We start from the raw sequence: 22779 nt of genomic DNA, 5'->3' as shown, positions 1-22779 counted from the left end.
AGATTAAAACTAAAATAACATGACATTTTCAACAGCAATATTGAACAGACACATATAGAAGTAATGAAAAAACACTGTTAATGTATCCAAAACAAAACAGTGTTCTACACTGCTGGTGCTGATTGTCAGAGCACTTAGAGCTGGCAACCAGCTGCCACTACTGCCAACTCCAATCAAATTATTGCAAAATAGAATACTTAATTTAACAAAGCTTGCATCTGACATGAAGAAGAATGTCAAGACCAGGCCATGGAAAAATTGATGATGAGCAGGCAGTGAATTAAAATGTGCATATATAACATCTTTGACAGATAGCAGCTACTCAAGAATTACTCACTCACAATTCAGCAGTTAATTGTTTTACGCGATATGACATAAGCAAATGGTGCTGCTAGCTGTTCATGTCCTCAGTTACACCTGTCTGTTCAGTGTCGGTCAGTTAAAGAAGCTGAGACCACCATGCGTGAAGAATACACTACATTTTCCAGCAGTTTATATTGGTATTGATACACTGTTTCTTCAGATGTATAGCAAAAGACCATCTCTAGTTTAAGTGCCAGCCATGGTGCAAGTAACTGATAAAAGGCTGACTGTCACTGTATAACTACAAATGAATGTTGCGTTGGAGGGGGAGTTATGAAGAAGTATTGTTCTGTATACAATTGTGTAATTGTACATTACTATTATTTTGTCGTCCATTGATGACACTTAATGTGATCCACTGTGTTTTACAAATGTGGTGCATGTTCATTTAAAATTATGTGCAAGTGGAGAAGCTTTCAGTGTGTGGAGAAAATGTAGTTGCAAAAATTTGACAAAATACTTCTTTTGTAACTGTTACCAACTGTTTATCAGTTTTACTTGTCAAAGGAACTACAACACATTGCAACATTGGCTTTGTGTAAAACATTTAATATCAATAAAATTGTGAATAGCAGTAATGTGAATAGCAGTAAAATGGATGTCAAGAAATATATGTTTGTTGTAATTGTATGCATAACAGTAAATAGTTCCATCCTCTTTATGATTGCTGCTCCTTTGATGGTGCAGTAATTATATAATTCACATGTCATGTGACGTTATAAAGCATTCTTGTTTACATATTTTAAAACTTTGACATAAAGATTGCTGAGCCTTTGGTGGGTTAAGATATTTCATGACCCAGGTAACAGAATTAAAATGCCAGCTGTTCATTCAAATGAATGCCCTTTGCCAAATTGTGTCCAAGAACAGAGGTGACACCCAGTTGCTGAACACGCTGTTGAACATAACGTGCAATTTCAATGACAGCTTTACAAGCCATACCACCTGGATCCTCCCACCCTCCCAGCACCAGGTTTACTAAGCATTTAAATGGTGCATCCATACCCTTTTCCCAGCAGTCTAACTGGTCCTCTGTTCTGCCAGCCTTCTCCCAATCACTTCCCCATGCCATTGTCATTGTGCAGTGCTTTGTTGCACACTTGCTGCCTCCCTTTGAGGCATCACCCTTCCCCATCCCTCCCTCCCATACCCCACCTCTTTTCTCTCATGCCCTGTACCAGTCACACTATCACTCAGACCAGTCTAACTGCAAATCAAAAAGTAAGTTATACTAGCTTGCTGTGAGAGCATGTTGTATGTCGTGACAATGGCCAATGTGTAGCATGCAACAGTAACTGATGACCTGTCCGATAGGACGGGTGGTGTGATAGCCCTTCATTTTGTGAGTGCAGAGTGGGCTAGACTCAGTGGCACGTCAACTGGATGCTTGCTCCATATTGGAGGTGCAGCAGCAATCAGATTTCAAAAGGCTAAACAGCTCAATTGCGTGGACATTCATGGTGAAATCACTGTTGTGTATGGTGAGCATGCAATCTCTTGCCCAGGTGTTGTAAAGTGGTGGAAGCAGTTTGACGTCAGACGCTCGTATCTCACTGACAAATATCGTGAAGGCAGGCCCGCAACGTCCAATACTACCAAGAATGTTGACCATGTGGATATGATCATTAGAGAGGATCGGCGCATAACACTGCAAGAAATTGCCAGCATGTTGAAGATTTCATATGGCATTGTGTTTCCATTGTTCACCAGCATCTGGAATGTCATAAACTGTGTGTTAGATAATACCTGCTGCTGCCCATTGATGTTCACAACTGACATTTCCTATTGTCGCTGGCATTTTTGAATGGTATTGTGTGGAGAGTGCTGAATCATCGCAGGACATGAAAGGTGGGTCTACCACTTCACCCAGCAATGGAATGGATCCATACCAAATCACCACAACGAAAGGCGGCCAGGATCCATCCTTTAGCAAGAAAGGTGATGACGACGGTGTTTCTTTGACCTGGAGGGTGTGGTGCACATGGAATTTATACTGAAGGGCATGACAATCAACTCTGCTTCATATTGTCAAATGTTGCACCAGTTGCATAAGACAATTAAAGAAGAGCGGCAGGGAAAATAAAGCACCAGTGTGAATTTTGTTGCAAGATAACACAGCATCACACTCATTCTGCCAAACATCAGAACTGCTGCTGTGATTCTGTGGGAGGTATAGCAACATCCTCCATACGGGCCAGACCTAGTGGCATGTGATTATCATGTGTTTAGCAAGATGGAAGAGGATCTCAATGGACGACGATTTCAAAACAATGAGGAGGTGAAAGCAACTGTATCCAGGTGGTTACATAGCGCTGAAGGTGATTTCTATGTATCTGGAATGGAAAAGTTGGGTACCTTTCTCGAGAAATGTTTACAATCTCTTGGGGGCTATGTGGAAAAGTTAACTTACTTTGTATGTTGTCATAGCCGTGCTGCCTATGTGTATGTGGTTTAATAAATGGCCATAACTTGGAAGTGTAACTTACTTTTTTATTCACCCTCATGTAAAGATTTTGAATGCATTTAGAGGAACTGTGTAAAAAGTAGATGTTTAGTAAGGACTGTACTATCAGAGATTTCTTTAGTTTTTGAATTCATTATTTGCAATGTTTTGTTCACATAATACATAAACCAAAAAAAGTTTTGCATCACCTTGGTTCCGAGAGTTCCAGAACCTGTACAGAAAATTGGGGTTCCAGAACCTGTACAGAAAATTGGAATAGAGATCAACATAAACATCATTTCTGCCCTTTTTATTGCTCATCAGAACCACACATTGCATGTTGTACCTCCATACATCGAGACCTTCGGAGGTGGTGGTTCAGATTGCTGTACACACTGGTACCTCTAATACCCAGCAGCACGTCCTCTTGCATTGATGCGTGCATGTATCCACAAGTGAAATTGACCTTGATTAGGTTGACGAGCATCAAACTAGATAGCTGTGCACGGAAATCAAAAATCCATTTAGCGACACTGTCATATGCATGCTGACACTCTTATTGGTGTCAGTGCTAGAGATGGGGATCCACTCCTGAACTGATTCATAGAGTTGAATCTTTCAAAGGAGTGAACAATCAGTGATTCAGAAAAAAAGAACGGTAGCTCCAAACGTTTCCCACAGCAGAGAGAGAGAGAGAGAGAGAGAGAGAGAGAGAGAGAGAGAGAGAGAGAGTCGGAGCAGACCAGTGGGGCCTCTGCACGCCACACAACACAGCCAGCGCCGGCCTCTGCCCTGCTTCTGCCTTGGCTGCCTGCATTGTGCAGTGCCCCATTGGATTTTGTGTCTCAGATATGCCATGCCGTCTCTGTGCTTCCTCTGCCGCGTGCAGTGTCTGGAGCAGCTTAACTTAGCATCGCACTCCCTCGGCGATCATTTCAGTCGCACGTCCTGACCTCTGGGCGGTTGATGCGAGCAACAAGACAAAGAGCCTCCTAGCGGAGAACATAAGAACTACTTGGAACAACCTGCTCGCAAGAGAACGGACGATTTGTCTCGGAGCGGGTGACCGGTGGCCGTTCACCGCTCCCCCCACCCCCGGAACTCGCCCGCTCAACGCTCACCCCACCATTCTCGACTCTAGCCAGAGCGTTGAGCAAAGCAACTCAGGTGTCACTCTGGTCTCTGCGGTCTTAGCTCACGCAGTAATACAGCTCGCGGCTCGACCTGCTTGACTCAGCGCCTCTGCATCGGAGTTCGTCTCTACTGGATATTGTTCTTCGTAGTAATACCGCTATGTATATTACGTTATTATGTTATGTATACATCATTTTTTTAAATTTTATTTTTATTTGTTTAAACTGATCAGATTAGGTTCCTGGCGACTCCTCTTACTATAGGATTTTTATTACGGACACTCGAATTTACGCTTTAATTACGAGCGAACCAATAAACGTATCACAAAATGTGATACACCAATATTTTCCTTGTTTTATTCTGCGTAAGGCTATATGCAGCACTTTAGTCTTACAGTCAAATTATATATATTTTTTTCTTATTCTGGTACGGATTTTACGATTTTAGGCGTCTTCAGAAGGAAACGTTCACTTTAAAAATATATGGCTTGCGATGTATTTGTACGAGGTTAATGAAATTTTAATACATTATAGCCAAATATATTGTTAATTTAAATCTCAAGTTACAACAATTTCCGATCACCCAAAAAACCGCGATAGTGCAAAATAAATCAATAATCAAAAACTTTGTCATATCGTGGAAATTTCAATAAACAATACAAAATTCTTACTCATTATCTGTGTTACTTCAAAATAGGATCAAATAAGATCAAAATACAGGTATAGTACTGGAATAAACCAAGTTTAAAGGGCAATGTGCCTTCCATTTATTTTCTATTGTGAATGAGTGGTGAGTCATGAAAAAGAGCTAGTTCATTTCAGGGAGTGAACAGTTCTGATCCGATCTCTGAAAAGAACAGTTTTGCCCATCTCTAGTCAGTGCACCTGTCTGGACAACTTCACTGAGATATGAATTTTTTTATATACAACAGGTTTAAGACCTGTATATGCATACACATACAATAGATCACAAAGCATACAATAGATCACAAAGCTTTGTCTTTTTCATGTTTCAGGTGCTGGAGCTTTCCCTTGGGGTGGAGCAGCTCCACCAGAGTTTATTCAAAATTTAGTACATGCCTTGGGTGGTCATATGATGGGACGTATGGGTGGTACTCAGAACAATGGAAATAGTGCAACAGGTGGAGTAACTGCTGGAACTGTGCCAGCACCTGCAGCTGGGAATGGCGGACAAAACAGCCAAGCACGTGGAAATACTGCTACGTATCCTACAACAGCTACACAGACTCGTTCTACATCAAGGCCTCATGTTCATCTTGCACCTGCTGCTGTACCAGGTCAGTACATTATCAGTCTATTGAAACTGCTTGCACTTGTTAGAGCCAGGCTCATAGTTTTCACATTTTTCAACAATTTGTGTCTTCTTCATTAGTAATACAGCATGAACATAATTTTAAGCTGTACTGATACAGTTAGGTGCTGCAATTTATAAATTTTCCTGAAGTCCATATATTTACAGTGTTATTATAGTTTCATTCATGAAATAATGCTACAGTGGATCTCGTAATAAATGAATAATTGTCTCACATGTCATAATGTAACTGCATTTTATAATCATCTAAGATCTGCAATGCAGCTTATTTTATCTTGTCTGAGAGGGTGTCAGATGTTGTAAATGGTAGTTGTACTTAGAGCCAAAGTATTCCAGACAGATCAGGATCAGTCTTCAGGTGAGGGATGATAACAAGCCATATTAGTAATATGGCTCCATTTGATAGTGGGATGGAAATGTACTTGGGTCCCTTGTCAGGGAGTTAAGGTGCTCATTTCACTGAGGGCATTAGGCTGATTACTGAAACTTCCCAGGTCAGTATAGTATCAAGTCTTGAGTTTAAATGTTAGTGTTTCTGCATTGTGTTGTATAACTTTAGGATATCAACAAAAATTATCAGTTTCTTAAAATATAACTGGATAGCTAAAAAAAAAATCTACTCACCAAGCAGTGGCATGAGAAAACACATATAAGGGTTAAAGAAATGTGCATGCTCTTGGAGCCTGTGGCTCTCCTTCTGGCAGAAGGGTTGAAGGGGAAGGAAGAGGGATGAAGGAAAAGGAATTGCAAGTTTTAGGAAATGGCGAGTTTGAGAAAGTCGCCCAGAACCGTGGGTCAGGGAAGACTTACCAGACGGGATCAAAAGGAAAGCCAGATTGTTGGGGGCTGCATTAGATGAGATTTTTAAACCTGAAACCTTACTGAAAATGGAAGATAAGGTAATAAGCGAGAGAGAGATTACTGACAAAACATTGTACAAGACTTAATAAGATTGGAAACCTAAGTACATTGCATATGGTAGAACTGGAGGGTGAGGGAAAAAAAGACAGGTCAGAAAAATAAGAGGTATAAAACTAAAAAGAGATGAAGAAAGGAATATTTATTAAGAAGAAATGCAGAGACCAATGAATTTAAAGAAAATGATTAATATAAATTAAGGCCAGGCAGGTGGCAAGAACAAGACAGGATGTAGTGCCAGTTCCCAGCTGCAGAGTTCTGAGAATCTGCTTTATATTGTACTGCGTTACATGTTGATAGTTTCCATCCTTTCCATGACAACCCAAACATTCTCTTCCACAAGAGTCTTGGCATTCGAGGCAAACATATTTGTTCAGATGCAGACTTTTTATAGAAACACACAAACATTCTCAACTGAGCCTTCACCGAATGTAATTACCCTACCAGCCTATTTCAAAAGCAGATTTCCCATGCTATCAAATTCATTCATGGGACTGTTGATCCCTCCAAAAACCAGCTTCTCATCATTCAGTACCACCCTGGTCTTTAATGTGTTCATCAGTTACTTCAACAATGCTATGACTTCCTAAAATCATACCTTGAAGTGGGGTCCATTATGTCAGACATTTTGCCCACTGCACCTAAAGTAACTTTTCATTGAGCCCCAAATATTTTCCTACCCTATGGCTCCTACCTCTGTGACTGTCCCCCACTGTAAGACTTGTCTTATGGACCCTCCCACCTTTACCTATACCAGACCTGTAACCAACGAAACATAATTCTATTAAAGTTGATATGACTACCATCAAGATACCAGCTGGGATGAGTGGGCATAGGCAGAGGTTATATACTGGCAACACACGATATACTGTTGTAGAGCGTGCTCTACAACATGACAAGCCATCACAGTGCCTGATTCACCACATAGACCGTATGTATTCTTCCCCCCAGATACCAGTCTCTCAGAACTCTGAAGGTGGGATCTGACATTACAACATGTCCTTGGTATGTGCCACCCACCTGAACTTAATTAATGTTAATTATTTTCTTCAATTTCCTCAATCTCGTCATTCTTCTCACTAACTATTCCTTTCTTCATTCCATTTTAGTTTGCTATATCTCTTATTTTCTGAACCATCTATTTTCCCCCACTCCCTTCCTTTACCACATACTGTATAATGTTCTTGGGTTTCCACTCTTATTGACTTGTGCACAATGTTTTGGCAGTAATCTCTGTTGTGCGTATTATCCTATCTTCCATCTTCAAGCTTTCAAGTTTTCAAATATTGTACAATGCAGTCTCCAACAATGCATCTTTCCTTCTCATCCCATTTGGTAAGTCTTTCCTGACCCAGGGTTTTGGACATTTTCCAAACTCTCCACACTTCCTAAACATAGTGTTTTCCCTTCATCCCTCTTCCCTTGCTTTCAACCCTTCTGCCAAAAGAAGGAACCACTGGCTCTGAAGGCTTGCACGTTTCTTTAACCCATATACGTATTTACTCCTGCTGCTGCTTGGTGAGTAGATTGTTTTTATCTATTCAGTTATGTTGTACTGATTTAAGAAATTGATGTTACTTCCCTTCAATGCCTATAACCATGAAGAAAATTGAAGAGCAGCCAGTCCATAAAGTGTGAACCATAATTCTATAGTTGTACATACTGACGAATCTTACAAGGGAACCTCCCCATCTCACCCCCCCTCAGATTTAGTTATAAGTTGGCACAGTGGATAGGCCTTGATAAACAGAACACAGATCAATTGAGAAAACAGGAAGAAGTTGTGTGGAACTGTGAAAAAATAAGCAAAATATACAAACTGAGTAGTCCATGGGCCACATAGGCAACATCATGGACAATTTCAGTTCAGGAGCGCCGTGGTAGCGTGAGCAGCTGCAGAAGGAGAGGTTCTTGGTTCAAGACTTCCCTTGAGTGAAAATTTTACTTTCTTTATTTTTGCATAGTTATTATCTGTCCATTCGTTCATTGACGTCTCTGTTCACTGTAATAAGTTTAGTGTCTGTGTTTTGCGACCGCATCGCAAAACCGTGCGATTAGTAGACGAAAGGACGTGCCTCTCCAATGGGAACCAAAAACATTTGATCGCAAGGTCATAGGTCAACCGATTCCTCCACAGGAAAACACATCTGATATATTCTGTACGACACTGGTGATGGCATGTGCGTCACATGACAGGAATATGTTGTCGACCCACCTAACTTGTACACTTGGCGAATGGGTAAAAAGAGTCTTCTACCTTGCCCGATTTAGGTTTTCTTGTGGATGTGATAATCACTCCCAAAAAAGTGATAAAAACATAACAGTTTGTCACATAAACTGAAAATAAAAAAATTAAACTTTTCACTCGATGGAAGATTTGAACCAAGGACCTTTCGTTTCGCAGCTGCTCACGTTACCACGAGACCACGGCGCTCCTGCGTTCCCAATCTCCATGATGTTGCCTATCTTCCCATGAACTACTCAGTTTGTATATTTTGCTTATTTTTCACAGTTCCTCACAACTTCTTCCTGTTTTCTCAATTGATCTGTGTTCAGTTTTTCAAGGCCTATCCACTGTGCCAACTTATAACTAAATCTGAGGGGGGTGCGATGGGGAGGTTCCCTTGTTAGCAGAGAGAGAGAGAGAGAGAGAGAGACTGGGGCAGAACAATCTGATTTAAATTAAGGTGTGTACTCTTGAAGGCAATGGAGCAGGTGAAACACCATCATAGCACAAAATCTTAATCTGTTTCAAATCTTCAAGTGTCATTCTAATGACACAAATTTACTCCTAAGAATGGTTTAAAACAGTAGAACAGCATTTCACATTTGCAAAATCAGCAAAAGATAGTTTGACTGTGCTAAATGCCAAGTCACATGGGAATTCGGACACAGTGATAATGTAGTCATGTGGAGACTTGTACACGAGTCTCTAAGACTTGGTGTGTCAGTTTGTTGCATACTGTCACTTACAGTGTATCAGAGGGAAAATTATGGTTTGAAGAAGAGAACACGAAGCATAAGTCAGACTAGTCAACAGTCGAATTGTGGAGAACATTTTGTCAGTCGTCCTCTATTAGGTTAAGAATAAGAGATGGCCCATTGGTAGTAATTTTATGTGTAAGTACTACTATTTGGTGAACTTACTGATCAGAACTTCACCAGGAAGAATATTTTCACACAATTAGAATTCTGGTTCCGTGTGTTTACTGAAAACTTGGATAAGTGGAGCTTCTTTTTTGTAATAAACCTCTTGATTCCCAGCTGAAATACTTGTATAACACAAGATTTATTAAATTTGATTAAATAATGGAGAAAATATAAAAAGACAAGAAATGAAACTGCCAAAATGGAGTATGATTCGAAAATTGTAGAAGCATATGTGACTGTAGAAAAAGTTTTAGATGCCACGTGTACAAAAATTAAAGAAACCTTCGTGGAAAAGAATAGGTGATGTAAGGATATTGAGAGTGTAAGCAAAGGAGATAAGGCTGAAAGATAGAAGGAATATGTAGAAGGGTTATCTAATGGAAAGGAAAGTGATGACAGTACTATCGAAATAGAAGTATTGGATGAGAATGAGGTCGGTGACATGGCACTGCAAGAAATTGACAAAGTACTGAAAGATCCAAATCATAACAAGCACCTTGAGTGGATGATAGTGGATGATATCCAATAGAATTATTAAGATACTTGCAGCATTTGTGAGGCAGGCAGACTACCCCCAGACTTCAAGAAGAGTGTAATAATTCAAATACTTTTTAGGCTTATGGTCAGTTGTTCACTTCACTGCATGACATTTCAGCTGGGCACCTGCCAGGCTTACTCAGGTAAGCCATCAAAGACTATTGCTAACTCTCACTATCACGCAGCTTATTAGGCAGTGTTTGTGTTTCATGCACGCATTAAGATGTCGTGACAGACTGACAACAGTATCCTTTGGATAGTGCCATTATGGCAGAATTGCAGAACTGCGTTGTTCTCGGGGTTTCGCTCACTGTGGCCTTCGGTGCAGTGTTATCCTCTTTCAGAGCAAGTCTTGGAAATGTGGAATTCCACACGTTATCCAGCTGGTATAAACTAAAACAGTTCATCAAATTATCTGCCATGCTAATTTCCACAGATTCTTTAATAATAGAGTTCCAAAAAGATGTTGCTGTAGCCAACATTATTGCTTCATCATACTCAATTGAGTTCCCAGTGGAGATAAAGTGTTCAGCAATAGCAGATGTGGTAGGCTGCACTGCTGGTGTTCAATGCTGGGTTCTTCCACAGTGCACTTGGTTTGGATTCTGTAAACCATATCAAATTGGCAAGATACTTTCTAGAGTCCAGATCAGTTTGGGTTTCAGAGAAATAGAGCGAGATTTGAAGCAATACTAACCCTACAATCTTAGAAAATAGATTAAAGAAACACAAATCCACATATATTAGCATTTGTAGATTTAGAAAAAGTTTTTGACAATATTGTGTGGAGTACTCCTCTTGCAGTACTGAAGTTATTGGGAGTAAAATGTAGACAGTGACAGGCTATCCACAACTTGTGCAGAAACCAAACCACATTTATAAGAATCAATGTACATGAAAGGGAAGAAGTAATTGAGAGGTGTGAGGAAGGCTTGTGGCCTATCCCATCTCTGTTTTTTAACTTGTGCATAGAGCAACCAGTAAAGGAACCCCAGAGAAATTTTGAAAAGTTTCTAAAGTTCAAGGAGATGAAAGAAAAACTTCTTTTGTCGATAACACTGCAATTCTATCAGTGTGTACGAAGGACTTGGAAGGTCATCTGAATGGAATGGATAGTGTCTTGAAAAGTGATAAGATGAACCCCAACAAAATTAAAACAAGGCTAATGGAGTGTAGCCAAATTATTAAATGGGTTATGCCGAGGGAATTAAATTAGGAAATGTGACACTAAAAGCAGATCATCACTTAAGCAGTGGCAGCAAAATATCTGACAGCAGCAGGGGTTAGGGATAAAGATCTAACATGCAGAGTGGTAATAGCAAGAAAAGCTTTCTGAAAGAAGAGAAATATGTTGACATGTAATATAAATTTAAATGTTTGGAGATCTTTTCTGAAAGTATGTGTGTGGATTGTATCGTTACATGGAAGTGATTTGGACGATAAACAATACCGATGAGAAGTGGTTAGGAAATGTTGTACTATGAAAGTTAATGTAAATGGGTAGGTTAGATGAAGAAAAAAAAAGGGGATATTGAATGGAATGGGGAGTAAAGAAATTTATGGCACAACTTGACTGAAAGGAGGGATCGGCTGACAGACTTACCCTGAGTTACGAAGGATTAGTTAATTTGATAAGCAAGGGTAGTGTGGGGGGAAGAGAAAGGGGGGGGGGGGACTGTAGAGGGAGGGCTAAGCTTGAATACAATAAACTAGTTAAAGTGGATGTAGCACGCAGAATTTTACACGGATGAGATCTAGATGTCAAATAAATACTCAGCTCAGTCATATGTCGATCTTCAATTACTTAATATCTCTTCATGTTTCTTCTCCATTTCCTTCTCAGACCATCTGTTCCAACCTGTTCTACATATTTTTCTGACCCATTCTGGATTATTCTCTCTCTCTCTCTCTCTCTCTCTCTCTCTCTCTCTCTCTCTCTCTCTCTCTCTCTCTCACACACACACACACACACACACACACACACAGACAGTTACTTTTCCAGTTAAGTTAATAGTGTATGGTTTGAAAACACTGCCTATACTATCAGTCCGATCAAAGGTGCTCTCAAATACAGGGATAAAACATTTACATTCTGTTGACAGGTTTGGGTTCAAATTATTTTGACCCATTTCTTCCGTGTAACTCTCATCACATACGAAGCCGTCGACGTGGTGCGTCTCAGGCTGCGACACAGCAACCCTCTCAACAGCAGTCGCAAACACAATCACAGTCACAGTCACAGTCGCAGTCGCAACAGCAAGTACCAGCTAATGAACCTGATGCCGAACAGGCTAATACTGCTGCAATAGACTTATCACAAGCATCGGCTAGGACTTCTGCAACTGCAGCAGTGACAGCTGCTACGACTACCAGCAGCAGCAGTAGTAGTAGTGGTGGTGGCGGTGGCGGCGGCGGCGGCAGCAGCAGCAGCAGCAGCAGTAGCAGTAGTACACTGCCAGATGGTGGTGCTGCTTTTAACAACCAGCAGCAGCAGCAGCAGCAACAACAACAACAACAACAGCGGAGGGACTTACCTCCTGGAGTACCACCAAACCTTCTCGAAGTATTTCGAACCTTTATTCCCAGGAATGCTCAGGTAATGAATGCAGACTCCTGGTGCACAAATTTCTTTGGAAATCATAGTACTCTTTGGTTGAAATGTAAATGCTTTATTTCTGTATTGACATAAACTATGTTTTCCAGAGTTATTTATGCACCGGAATTAATCCTGTGGATTCAAATAATTCCTAAAATGTGACTGGTTTGTCATTTCTGAAAACTTATATTCATCAGTCGCAGTGTTCCTTATTCGTAACTGATAAAAGTTTTTAAACAAAATTAGATTTCTTCTGCTGAGATGGACATAATCTTTATCTTTATAGATTGTTTCTGTAAAAACTAACTAGCAAATTAATTTTAACTCTCGCACTAACCCTGTCAATAATGGGGGGGGGGGGGGGATTTATCCTTGAAAAAATTGTGATCTAGTCGTGTATTTTATATTTCAAAATTTGGAAAAAAAATTAACAATGTAGGAAAAGATGAATTGCTACTTACCATAAAGAAGAAAGTTGCAGACAGGCACGATTAAAGGACACTCTCAGCTTTCGGCCACAGCCTCTGTCGTCATGAGAGAGAGAGAGAGAGAGAGAGAGAGAGAGAGAGAGAGAGAGAGAGAGAGAGAACATTCACATACATAAGCAAGCACACACTACCACCAACACCAGCAACAAAAAATATTGGTTGTTTTTAATGATTTCTTATGCCAGATTCTGTAATTGTTTTCTATTTTTCAGTTTAGCTTAACTCAAAAATTTAAACCGTAGTAGTGAATACGACTTCTTGCCACAAATGTCATATTCATATTTTCAGTTTATGGACCCTACTTATACATCAGTACATACTTTAAAAAATTAATGTAATTTTTTTTCCTTCCATAAAGTTTCTCTCCCCCTCAACTGTCCCGCTCCCCTTTTCCCTTGGTACTACGTGTTATGGAAAATGGGTTGGTATAGCTAGAGTTAATTTGACTTCTAGTTGAGTAGACAAAGTGCTGAAAATCTTTCTTGGTGGTGCTGTGACAACTGTCACATTCATTATTTATTAATATTTCAGTCTAGTTTGAATGAGAAAGTCCCGTAGAAAAGTTCTAACCTTACTTTTCAGCTAACTTAGTTTGACTGATCTTTCCAAGAAATCCCCCATTTCTTTGATCTGTTACTTATACATTTGCAATTCTTTCTAATGAAATAGTTAAATGTGCCTTTAATTGTTAATGCAAATGTTGATTGTATTATTTTCTAATAATTTCAGAGTGCTCCACTGCTTCTCTTTCTTCCTCTTGATCAAGCACTTGATTTACCTACAAATGAAAAGACTCCTTCAGATGACCCATTTAGCATAAGCCAAAGTTCATTCTAGCGTAGGCAGATTTTTTATCATCAGAGTCCTCATTTCAGTGTGGTGCACATAGTCTTCCAGACTCAAATTCATATCGACGGTAGGCAATGAAAACCTCGTAATTCCATCTGTGTGTGAAAACTCACAGTTATAGTAACTAGAAACTGTAATCAAAGAGAGATTTAAAAGTGGATGGATTTCGCTAATCTGTCAATAAGTAAGCTGCTGCTACCCAGTGACACATGTAGCAACTTTCTGTGTAAATAAGTAAATTGATCATAAGGGGAAATGCTTGTAGAAATCCAGAATGTCTCTATATTCTCTGTTGCATGAGTATCAGTTACTTCTAGCTGCATATCAGTGCAAATGGGTACTGGAAGCTTTTTCACTTCCCATTCTGTTGAACTGCAAATCCTGATTTATTTCCGCATGTGACAGATCTGTAACTATACAAACTAGTAAATTCCTCCATTTTGTATACTTTCTTAAATACTGCTAAGATTGCCACATGCAAGTGCGTGCCTGTGATACCTACACTTCCACAGAGCACAAAAGAATATGCAACGAACTGAGCAAACACTTTGCTAGATGACTATGAAAATAATCAGCCACAACCTTTGGAGGCACATGATTGTCATTTTTGATAACAACACTATGCAAAACTGTTCCTCCTGAAGTTGGCGTAGCTGAATATTTAAAAAATCACCATCCATGAAAGGGCGCAAGGGCGTTGTTAAAAGTAGTACAATTTTGTAGGTCATCCAAATGCCACACTAACTGGACATTTTTCTCGTCTTTAGAGAGCTTCAGAGCTTTCTTTTAAGTTTTAAAACCTCTTGTACGCATTCAGATTCTTCATACTTTGTTTTTGTATTCCTTGACGTAGTAAGACATTTTATGCCTTTGTAAATTGAGACTGATAAAAGTATCCAATGTCTTATAATACACTAAAATTTTTGCAGGCTCCTTGTTTTCTGCAAAAAGACAAGATTCCCATACTTCAGATTGAAATGCGAATGTGTTGTCAGTTTACACAATTCTGACTCGCCATTGTTTCTATTTAATGACACCACTGTCAAAACTGACCCCCACCTATTTCATAGTTTGTGTTTCTTCTGTGTTGTGACCATATTGTACGTGAAAATATCATTCACTCCCAACTAAGGCGCTGCTGCCCTGCTCGTGGGCTAGAGCCTGAGCAGACCCGAGTGCTCTTGCTTGAAATCAATTAGTTGACGAGTTCTGATCTAATGCCAATACTATGTAGGTGATCGGAGAATTTTCTGTGGTGGTAACACACCGTAATTATTGTCATTTTGTTTTGCTGCACATCCAAGCCACAACCTCACCTCTACTGTCACTGTTTTATCACTAAAAGTGAAGTCTTCAAAGATTTCCTTTGAGTTCTTGAAATGGATGTAAATCGGATTAGGCCAAGTCTGAAATGTATGGAGGATGATCGAAGGCAGCAAACCCAAGGCATCTGATTGTTGCAGATATCATAACGCACATGTGTGGTCTGGCATTGTCATGACGAGGGAGAGGATGCTCCATGCATAGACAGTTAGAAATTCAATTACAGCACACTGTTTGTCACGCACAACATAGTTATGTTATCCAAAGCCATGTTATATGCTACAGTTCAGAGTCCTCTTTACGCAGAAGCTTCCAACTTGTGTGAATGATGCATGGAAGTCAACGGAGTTACTTGCTTGACGAGTAATACCTCAATCAATCAGGGTGCACCCATCTGCAGGTGGTCGCTCATGTCGGCACCAATGATGTGTGTCGCTATGGATCGGAGGAATATCCTCTCTGGCTTCCGGCGGCTATCTGATTTGGTGAAGACTGCCTGTCTCGCTAGCGGGATGAAAGCAGAGCTCACCATCTGCAGCATAGTCGACAGGACTGACTGCGGACCTTTGGTACAGAGCCGAGTGGAGGGTCTGAATCAGAGGCTGAGATGGTTCTGCGGCCGTGTGGGCTGCAGGTTCCTCGACTTGCGCCATAGGGTGGTGGGGTTTCAGGTTCGGCTGGATAGGTCAGGAGTCCACTACACGCAGCAAGCGGCTACACGGGTAGCAGGGGTTGTGTGGCGTGGACTGGGCAGTTTTTTAGGTTAGATGGCCTCGGGCAAGTACAGAAAGGGCAGCAGCCTCAAAGGGTGCGGGGCAAAGTCAGGGCATGCGGGGGCCAAGCAGCAATCGGTATTGTAATTGTAAACTGTCAAAGCTGCATTGGTAAAGTACCAGAACTTCAAGCGCTGATAGAAAGCTGGCTGAAGCTAGAGATAAATTCTGCCGAAATTTTTACAAAGGTACAGACGGTGTTTAGAAAGGATAGATTGCATGCAACCAGTGGTGGCGTGTTTGTCGCTGTTAGTAGTGATCATAAGGCCGTTGCAGCATCCCTGAATATGGAAGTTAATAGGAATATAAAAAAAGGGAGGAAGGTTTATCTGTTTAGCAAGAGTAATAGAAGACAGATTTCAGACTTCCTAACGGATGAAAACGAAAATTTCTGTTCCGACACTGACAGTGTTGAGTGTTTATGGAAAAAGTTCAAGGCAATCGTAAAATGCGTTTTATACAGATGCGTGCCGAGTAAAACTGTGAGGGACGGGAAAAACCCACCGTGGTTCAACAAGAAAGTTAGGAAACTACTGCGAAAGCAAAGAGAGCTTAACTCCAAGTGTAAACATAGCCAAAACCTCTCAGACAAACAGAAGCTAAACGATGTCAAAGTTTGCGTAAGGAGGGCTATGCGTGAATTCTAAAGTAAAATTCTATGTACCGACTTGACAGAAAATTCCAGGAAGTTCTGGTCTTACGTTAAATCAGTAAGTGGCTTGAAACAGCATATCCAGGCACTCTGGGATGATGATGGCATTGAAACAGTGGATGACATGTGTAAAGCTGAAATACTAAACACCTTTTTCCAAAGCTGTTTCACAGAGGAAGACCGCACTGCAGTTCCTTATCTAAATCCTCGCACAAACGAGAAAACGGCTGACATCGAAATAAGTGTCCAAGGAATAGGAAAGCAACTGGAATCACTCAACAGAGGAAAGTCCACTGGACCTGACGGGATACCAATTCTACACAGAGTACGCGAAAGAACTTGCCCCCCGTCTAACAGCTGTGTACCATAAGTCTCTAGAGGAACGGAAGGTTCCAAACGATTGGAAAAGAGCACAGGTAGTCCCAGTCCTCAAGAAGGGTCGTCGAGCAGATGCGCAAAACTATAGACCTATATCTCTGACGTCGATCTGTTGTAGAATTTTAGAACATGTTTTTTGCTCGAGTATCATGTCGTTTTTGGAAACCCAGAATCTACTCTGTAGGAATCAACATGGATTCCGGAAACAGCGATCGTGTGAGACCCAACTCGCTTTATTTGTTCATGAGACCCAGAAAATATTAGATACAGGCTCCTAGGTAGATGCTATTTTCCTTGACTTCCTGAAGGCGTTCGATACAGTTCCGCACTGTCGCCTGATAAACAGAGTAAGAGCCTACGGAATATCAGACCAGCTGTGCGGCTGGATTGAAGAGTTTTTAGCAAACAGAACACAGCATGTTGTTATCAATGGAGAGACGTCTACAGACGTTAAAGTAACCTCTGGCGTGCCACAGGGGAGTGTTATGGGACCATTGCTTTTCACAATATATATAAATGACCTAGTAGATAGTGTCGGAAGTTCCATGCAGCTTTTCGCGGATGATGCTGTAGTATACAGAGAAGTTGCAGCATTAGAAAATTGTAGCGAAATGCAGGAAGGTCTGTAGCGGATAGGCACTTGGTGCAGGGAGTGGCAACTGACCCTTAACATAGACAAATGTAATGTATTGCGAATACATAGAAAGAAGGATCTTTTATTGTATGATTATATAATAGCGGAACAAACACTGGTAGCAGTTACTTCTGTAAAATATCTGGGAGTATGCGTGCGGAACAATTTGAAGTGGAATGATCATATAAAATTAATTGTTGGTAAGGCGGGTACTAGGTTGAGATTCATTGGGAGAGTCCTTAGAAAATGTAGTCCATCAACAAAGGAGGTGGCTTACAGATATTCGTTCGACCTATACTTGAGTATTGCTCATCAGTGTGGGATCCTTACCAGACTGGGTTGACAGAGGAGATACAGAAGATCCAAAGAAGAGTGACGCGTTTCGTCACAGGGTTATTTGGTAACCATGATAGCGTTACGGAGATGTTTAGCAAACTCGAGAGGCGCTCTGCATCGCGGTGTAGCTTGTTTGCCAGGTTTCGAGAGGGTGCGTTTCTGGATGACGTATCGAATATATTGCTTCCCCCTACTTATACCTCCTGAGGAGATCACGAATGTAAAATTAGAGAGATTCGAGAGCACACGGAGGCTTTCAGACAGTTGTTCTTCCCGGGAACCATACGCGACTGGAACAGGAAAGGGAGGTAATGACAGTGGCACGTAAAGTGCCCTCCGCCACACACTGTTGGGTGGCTTGCGGAGTATAAATGTAGATGTAGATCAATATTGAGAACAGAATAAAAAATTCAGCAGTACTTCTTTTTAACACACCAAACAATTGAAAATCCAGGCTAGAATAACAACAATATTATGAAAAGGGTAGATAGCTACTCACCATGTCATGGAGATAATGAGTTGCAGACAGGCACAGCAAAAAAATATAATGGAAACTCCAGGTAGGAATATCAACAGTGCAGGAAAAGATAGATTGCTACTTACCGTAAACAAGACACATCGAGTTGCTGACAGGCACGATTAAGACACTCACATGTGGCTTTTGGCAACAGCTTTCTTTATTACACACACAAAAGCACACCTTACGCACACATGTCCGCCAATTCCAGTATCTTGGCCCGGAATGCAACATCGTGTGGGGTGCAAGCAGAAATCTGGAGGTGGTGGGGAAGGAGAAGAGATAGTAGTGTTTGGGTCTGGAGAGAGAGACGAACGCTGTCTGGTGGAGTGTGCATGGATGAGACTCAAACAGGCACAGTGTCAGGAGTTAGTGGGGAAGGGAGGTGGGGAAAATAAGGAACAAAAAAAATGAGAGGAGCGAGGAAAGACGGGTGGATGCATTGGCAGAGGGCTACAAATAAATAGGGTGGAAGACAAGGATGGGGAGGAGATGATAGGACGGGGTAAAACTGCTGGGTGGGGGCTGTGGGGACAATATTTTAGTGTAGGTTGAGGCCAGGATAATTAGGGAAGCATCCAGACGGCTTGGGTAGTGAAATAGCCATTGAGATCAAATGTGTTACGTTTAGCTGCGTGTTGTGCCACAGGGTGATCTACTCTCCTCTTCGCCACAGTTTGGTGGTGGCTGTTCATACTGGTGGACAGCTGGTAGGTACTCATACCTATATAAAAAGCTGTGCAATGATTGCAACAGAGCTGGTAAATGACATGGCTGCTTTAACAGGTGGCCTGGCCCCGGATTAGGTAGGATAAACCTGTGACAGAACTGGAATAGGAAGTGCTGGGTGGGTGGATTGCACAGGTTTTGCACCTGGGTCTTCCACAGGGATATGATCCTTGTGGCAGGGGGTTGGGTTTGGGAGTGGCAAAGGAATGGACTAGGATGTTGTGGAGGTTGGGTGGGTTAAGGACCACCAATTAAGTAGGGGTGGAAAGTATCTCAGGTAGAATGTCCCTCATTTCAGGGCAAGATTATTGGTAATCAAAGACCTGGCGAAGGATGTGGTTTACTCGTTCCAGTCCAGGGTGGTACTGGGTGACGAAGGGGACGCTCCTTCTCTCCATCACCAGGTTTTCTGAACTGTGCAGATGGGAATTATCCTTACAACACATTCTCTGCTCTGTTAACTATCCTGGCATCATCCTACAGTAACTATCCCCACACCCTCTACCCAACAGTTTCTACCCCATGTCCTATCATCTCCTCACCATTCTTGCCTCCCACCTGTTTATTTGTAGCCCTCTGCCAGTTTCGACTCCCTATGTCCTATCATCTCCTCCTCATTCTCATCTCCCACTCTGTTGATTTGCAGTCCTCTGCCAACACATTCACCTGTCTTTTCCCCCTCCTCTCATCTTTTGTTCCTTTTTGCCCCCCACCTCCCTTCCCCACAACACTGCGCATGTTCGAGTCTAGTCCCGGCACACTCTACCAGTCAGCATTAGTCTCTCTCCCCATCTGTACACTACTCTCTCTTCCCCTTCCCCTTCAGATTGGTGCTTGCATCCCATGTGATGCTACATTCTGGACAAAGGTGCTGGTGTTGGCAGTCATGTATACATGAGGTGTGTGTGTGTGTGTGTGTGTGTGTGTGTGTGTGTGTGTGTGTGTGTGTGTGTACAGTCACTAATCTTCTGACTGCACCTAGTTGTCCTACCCTCTCCCCACCATGTTTCTGATCCTCCCACAGGCAACAATTTATTGTACCCCTCCCCACCACAGCCTCCCCCTTACCATCTCCATCCAGATTCCTTCTCCTATCATGTGCTGCTGCTTGCGGTCTTGCCTTAGCGGCCAGAGACCGATCGTGTGTGTGTGTGTGTGTGTGTGTGTGTGTGTGTGAGAGAGAGAGAGAGAGAGAGAGAGAGAGAGAGAGAGTCTGTGTACACACACACACACACACACACACACACACACACACACACACAAGATCGGTCTCTGGTCGCTAAGGCAAGACCGCAAGCAGCAGCACATGATAGGAGAAGGAATCTGGATGGAGAGGGTAAGGGGGAGGCTGTGGTGGGGAGGGGTACAATAAATTGTTGCTTGTGGGAGGATCAGAAACATGGTGCGGAGAGGGTAGGACAACTGGGTGCAGTCAGAAGATTAGGCAGAGGGCAGTGTAGGAGTGGGGGGGCAGGAAAGGAGAGCAGTAAGAATACTTAGGTGGAATAGAAGGCAGTGTAGTGCTAGAGTGGGAACAGGAAAAGGGATAGGTGGCTGAAGAACAGTTACTAAAGAAGGTTGAGGCCAGAGAGGTTACAGGTACATAGCATGTATCACAGGGAGAGTTCCCACCTGCGCTACTCACAAGAGATGGGGTTGATAGGAAGGATCCAGATGGCAAAGGCTGTGAATCTGTCATTGAAGAGAAGAATGTTCCGATGGGTATCATACTCAGCTACTGGTTGGTGCAGCTATTTCTTGGCCACAGTGTGTTGGTGGCCATTCATGCGGGCAGACAGCTTGTTGGTTGTCATGCCCACGTAAAATGCAGTACAGTGGTTGCAGCTCAGCTTGTAGATTGCATGGCTACTTTCAAAGCAACCCTGCCATTGATAGGGTTGGTGATGTTTCTGACCAGACTGGAATAGGATGGATGTATGGGACAAGTCTTGCATCTAGGTGTGTGACAGGAATATGAGCCATGAGGCAAGGGGAATGGGAGCAGGGATGAAGTAGGGATGAACAAGGATGTTGTGTAGGTTCACTGGGCAGCAGCACACCACTATGGGAGGGCTGTGAAGTATAATGGGGAGGGCATACCTCATTTCAGGGCATGACAAAAGGTGGTCAAAACCCTGGCAGATTTTGTGATTCAGTTGCTCCAGACATGGATGGTACTGAGTCATGAGGGGAATGCCCCTCTGTGGCTGGACAGTGGGACTTTTGGGGGCAGGAGGGACTGGAGAGAAATGGCATGGGACATAAGCAAAAGGGGAAAAAGGTATTGAGGTTCTGAAGGAATGTGGATACGTTGTTCTCACCCTCAATCTAAATCACAAAGGTGTCATCAGTGAATCTGAACCAGGTGAGGGGTTCGGGATTCTGCGTGGTTCTTCTAGATAGCTCTTGAATAGGCTGGCATAGGATGATGCTATGCTTGTGTCCATTGCCATACCGTAGGTTTATTGATAGGTAATAAGGGATGTTAATGTAAAGGGAGGTGCCATCAGTAGTGGCGAACAGCACACCGTACAGTAAAGAAACAGGAACTGTGGAGAATCTGTGGAGGAAATGGTTGATATCTTTTATGTAGGAGGGTAGGATGTGGGTAATAGGCTGAAGGTGTTGGTTTACAAGAGCAACTGGTCACAATGAGATCAAAGATAAAAATAACTGAAAAGACTACAATTTGGGTTCAAGGTCGGTGGCTTGCGAACTGGAATGAGAGGAGAGAAAGAGTGAGGGTTGGGAAGGGGATCTGTAGGATCCGATTATACAAGTCTGTGTGGCATATGTAGGTATGGAAGTACAACGTGAAAATATGCTGGAGCGATGCAGGAACACTTTTCCTCAGGTTTCGTCGTGTTTCCCCACACTTCATCCAGCCTGTCCTTATTGTAATTTTTCCCACTTATGTTTGTCATTTTTTTTTAAATGTATTTCTGTGTTAGCTATTTAATTTTATGCATTTTTATCCTCCTCCATATATACTTGCTCCTTCCATCTGCACCAACACAGAAAAGTTCCTTATCCATAGTCAGAACCCAGTCCCACATAATGTTCCTGCACTGTTGCCTAGCTCATAGCCCCTCCCCCCCCCCCCCCCCCAAATGGCCTTAACACCAAATTACTTGTCTCCGGCTGCAACTCCCCCTGCCACACTGACCTCCATCTGTTCAGATTCCACCAGTTCTTAATCTTAACCCTGTTCCTGCAAAACAATGTAAATTGGGCCCAAACCTTGTTGCAATACCTCCTCTCCAGCTACAAAATTTTGCTGTACAATCTCAAATTCCTCTATCCCATCTACCACATCAAAACTATTGCTCTCCAGGAACTATATCAACATGTACACCACCACCTAAAAAACTCTCCAACCTCCTCCTGCCTTGGACTACCACTATCCACTACCTTTACAACTGCTTTCGAATGTCCTTGCATCCCCTCATAGCTGACAAACCCTGCCTCGTAGACCTAATACATTACCATACCCTCAAAGACTCACTCCCATCACCATACAGCATCCAGAACATAAACAGACCAAAAACAGTCATGAACCTAGCCTCCAAAAGTTTCAGTCCCACAGAAGTATCAGTCTTGTCCAGAGGCCTTACCTATTGCTCCACT

General features: G+C 42.1%; 1 protein-coding gene across 7 annotated transcripts in view; it reads left to right on the top strand.

The window, feature by feature from the left end:
• Window positions 1-22779, top strand: part of LOC126248448 (large proline-rich protein BAG6) — a 250397-nt gene that overhangs the window by 139610 nt on the left and 88008 nt on the right. For all 7 annotated transcript variants that reach the window (XM_049949481.1, XM_049949489.1, XM_049949436.1 and 4 more), the window contains 2 exons: window positions 4956-5237; window positions 11980-12473. In XM_049949481.1, coding sequence (XP_049805438.1) covers window positions 4956-5237; window positions 11980-12473 — 776 coding nt within the window. The remainder of the gene's footprint in view (window positions 1-4955; window positions 5238-11979; window positions 12474-22779) is intronic.

Source organism: Schistocerca nitens, chromosome 1 (assembly GCF_023898315.1).
Source record: "Schistocerca nitens isolate TAMUIC-IGC-003100 chromosome 1, iqSchNite1.1, whole genome shotgun sequence".
Lineage (NCBI taxonomy): Eukaryota > Metazoa > Arthropoda > Insecta > Orthoptera > Acrididae > Schistocerca > Schistocerca nitens.
The sequence above is the reverse complement of the archived record's forward strand: the minus strand, read 5'-3'. Positions and strand labels throughout refer to the sequence as shown.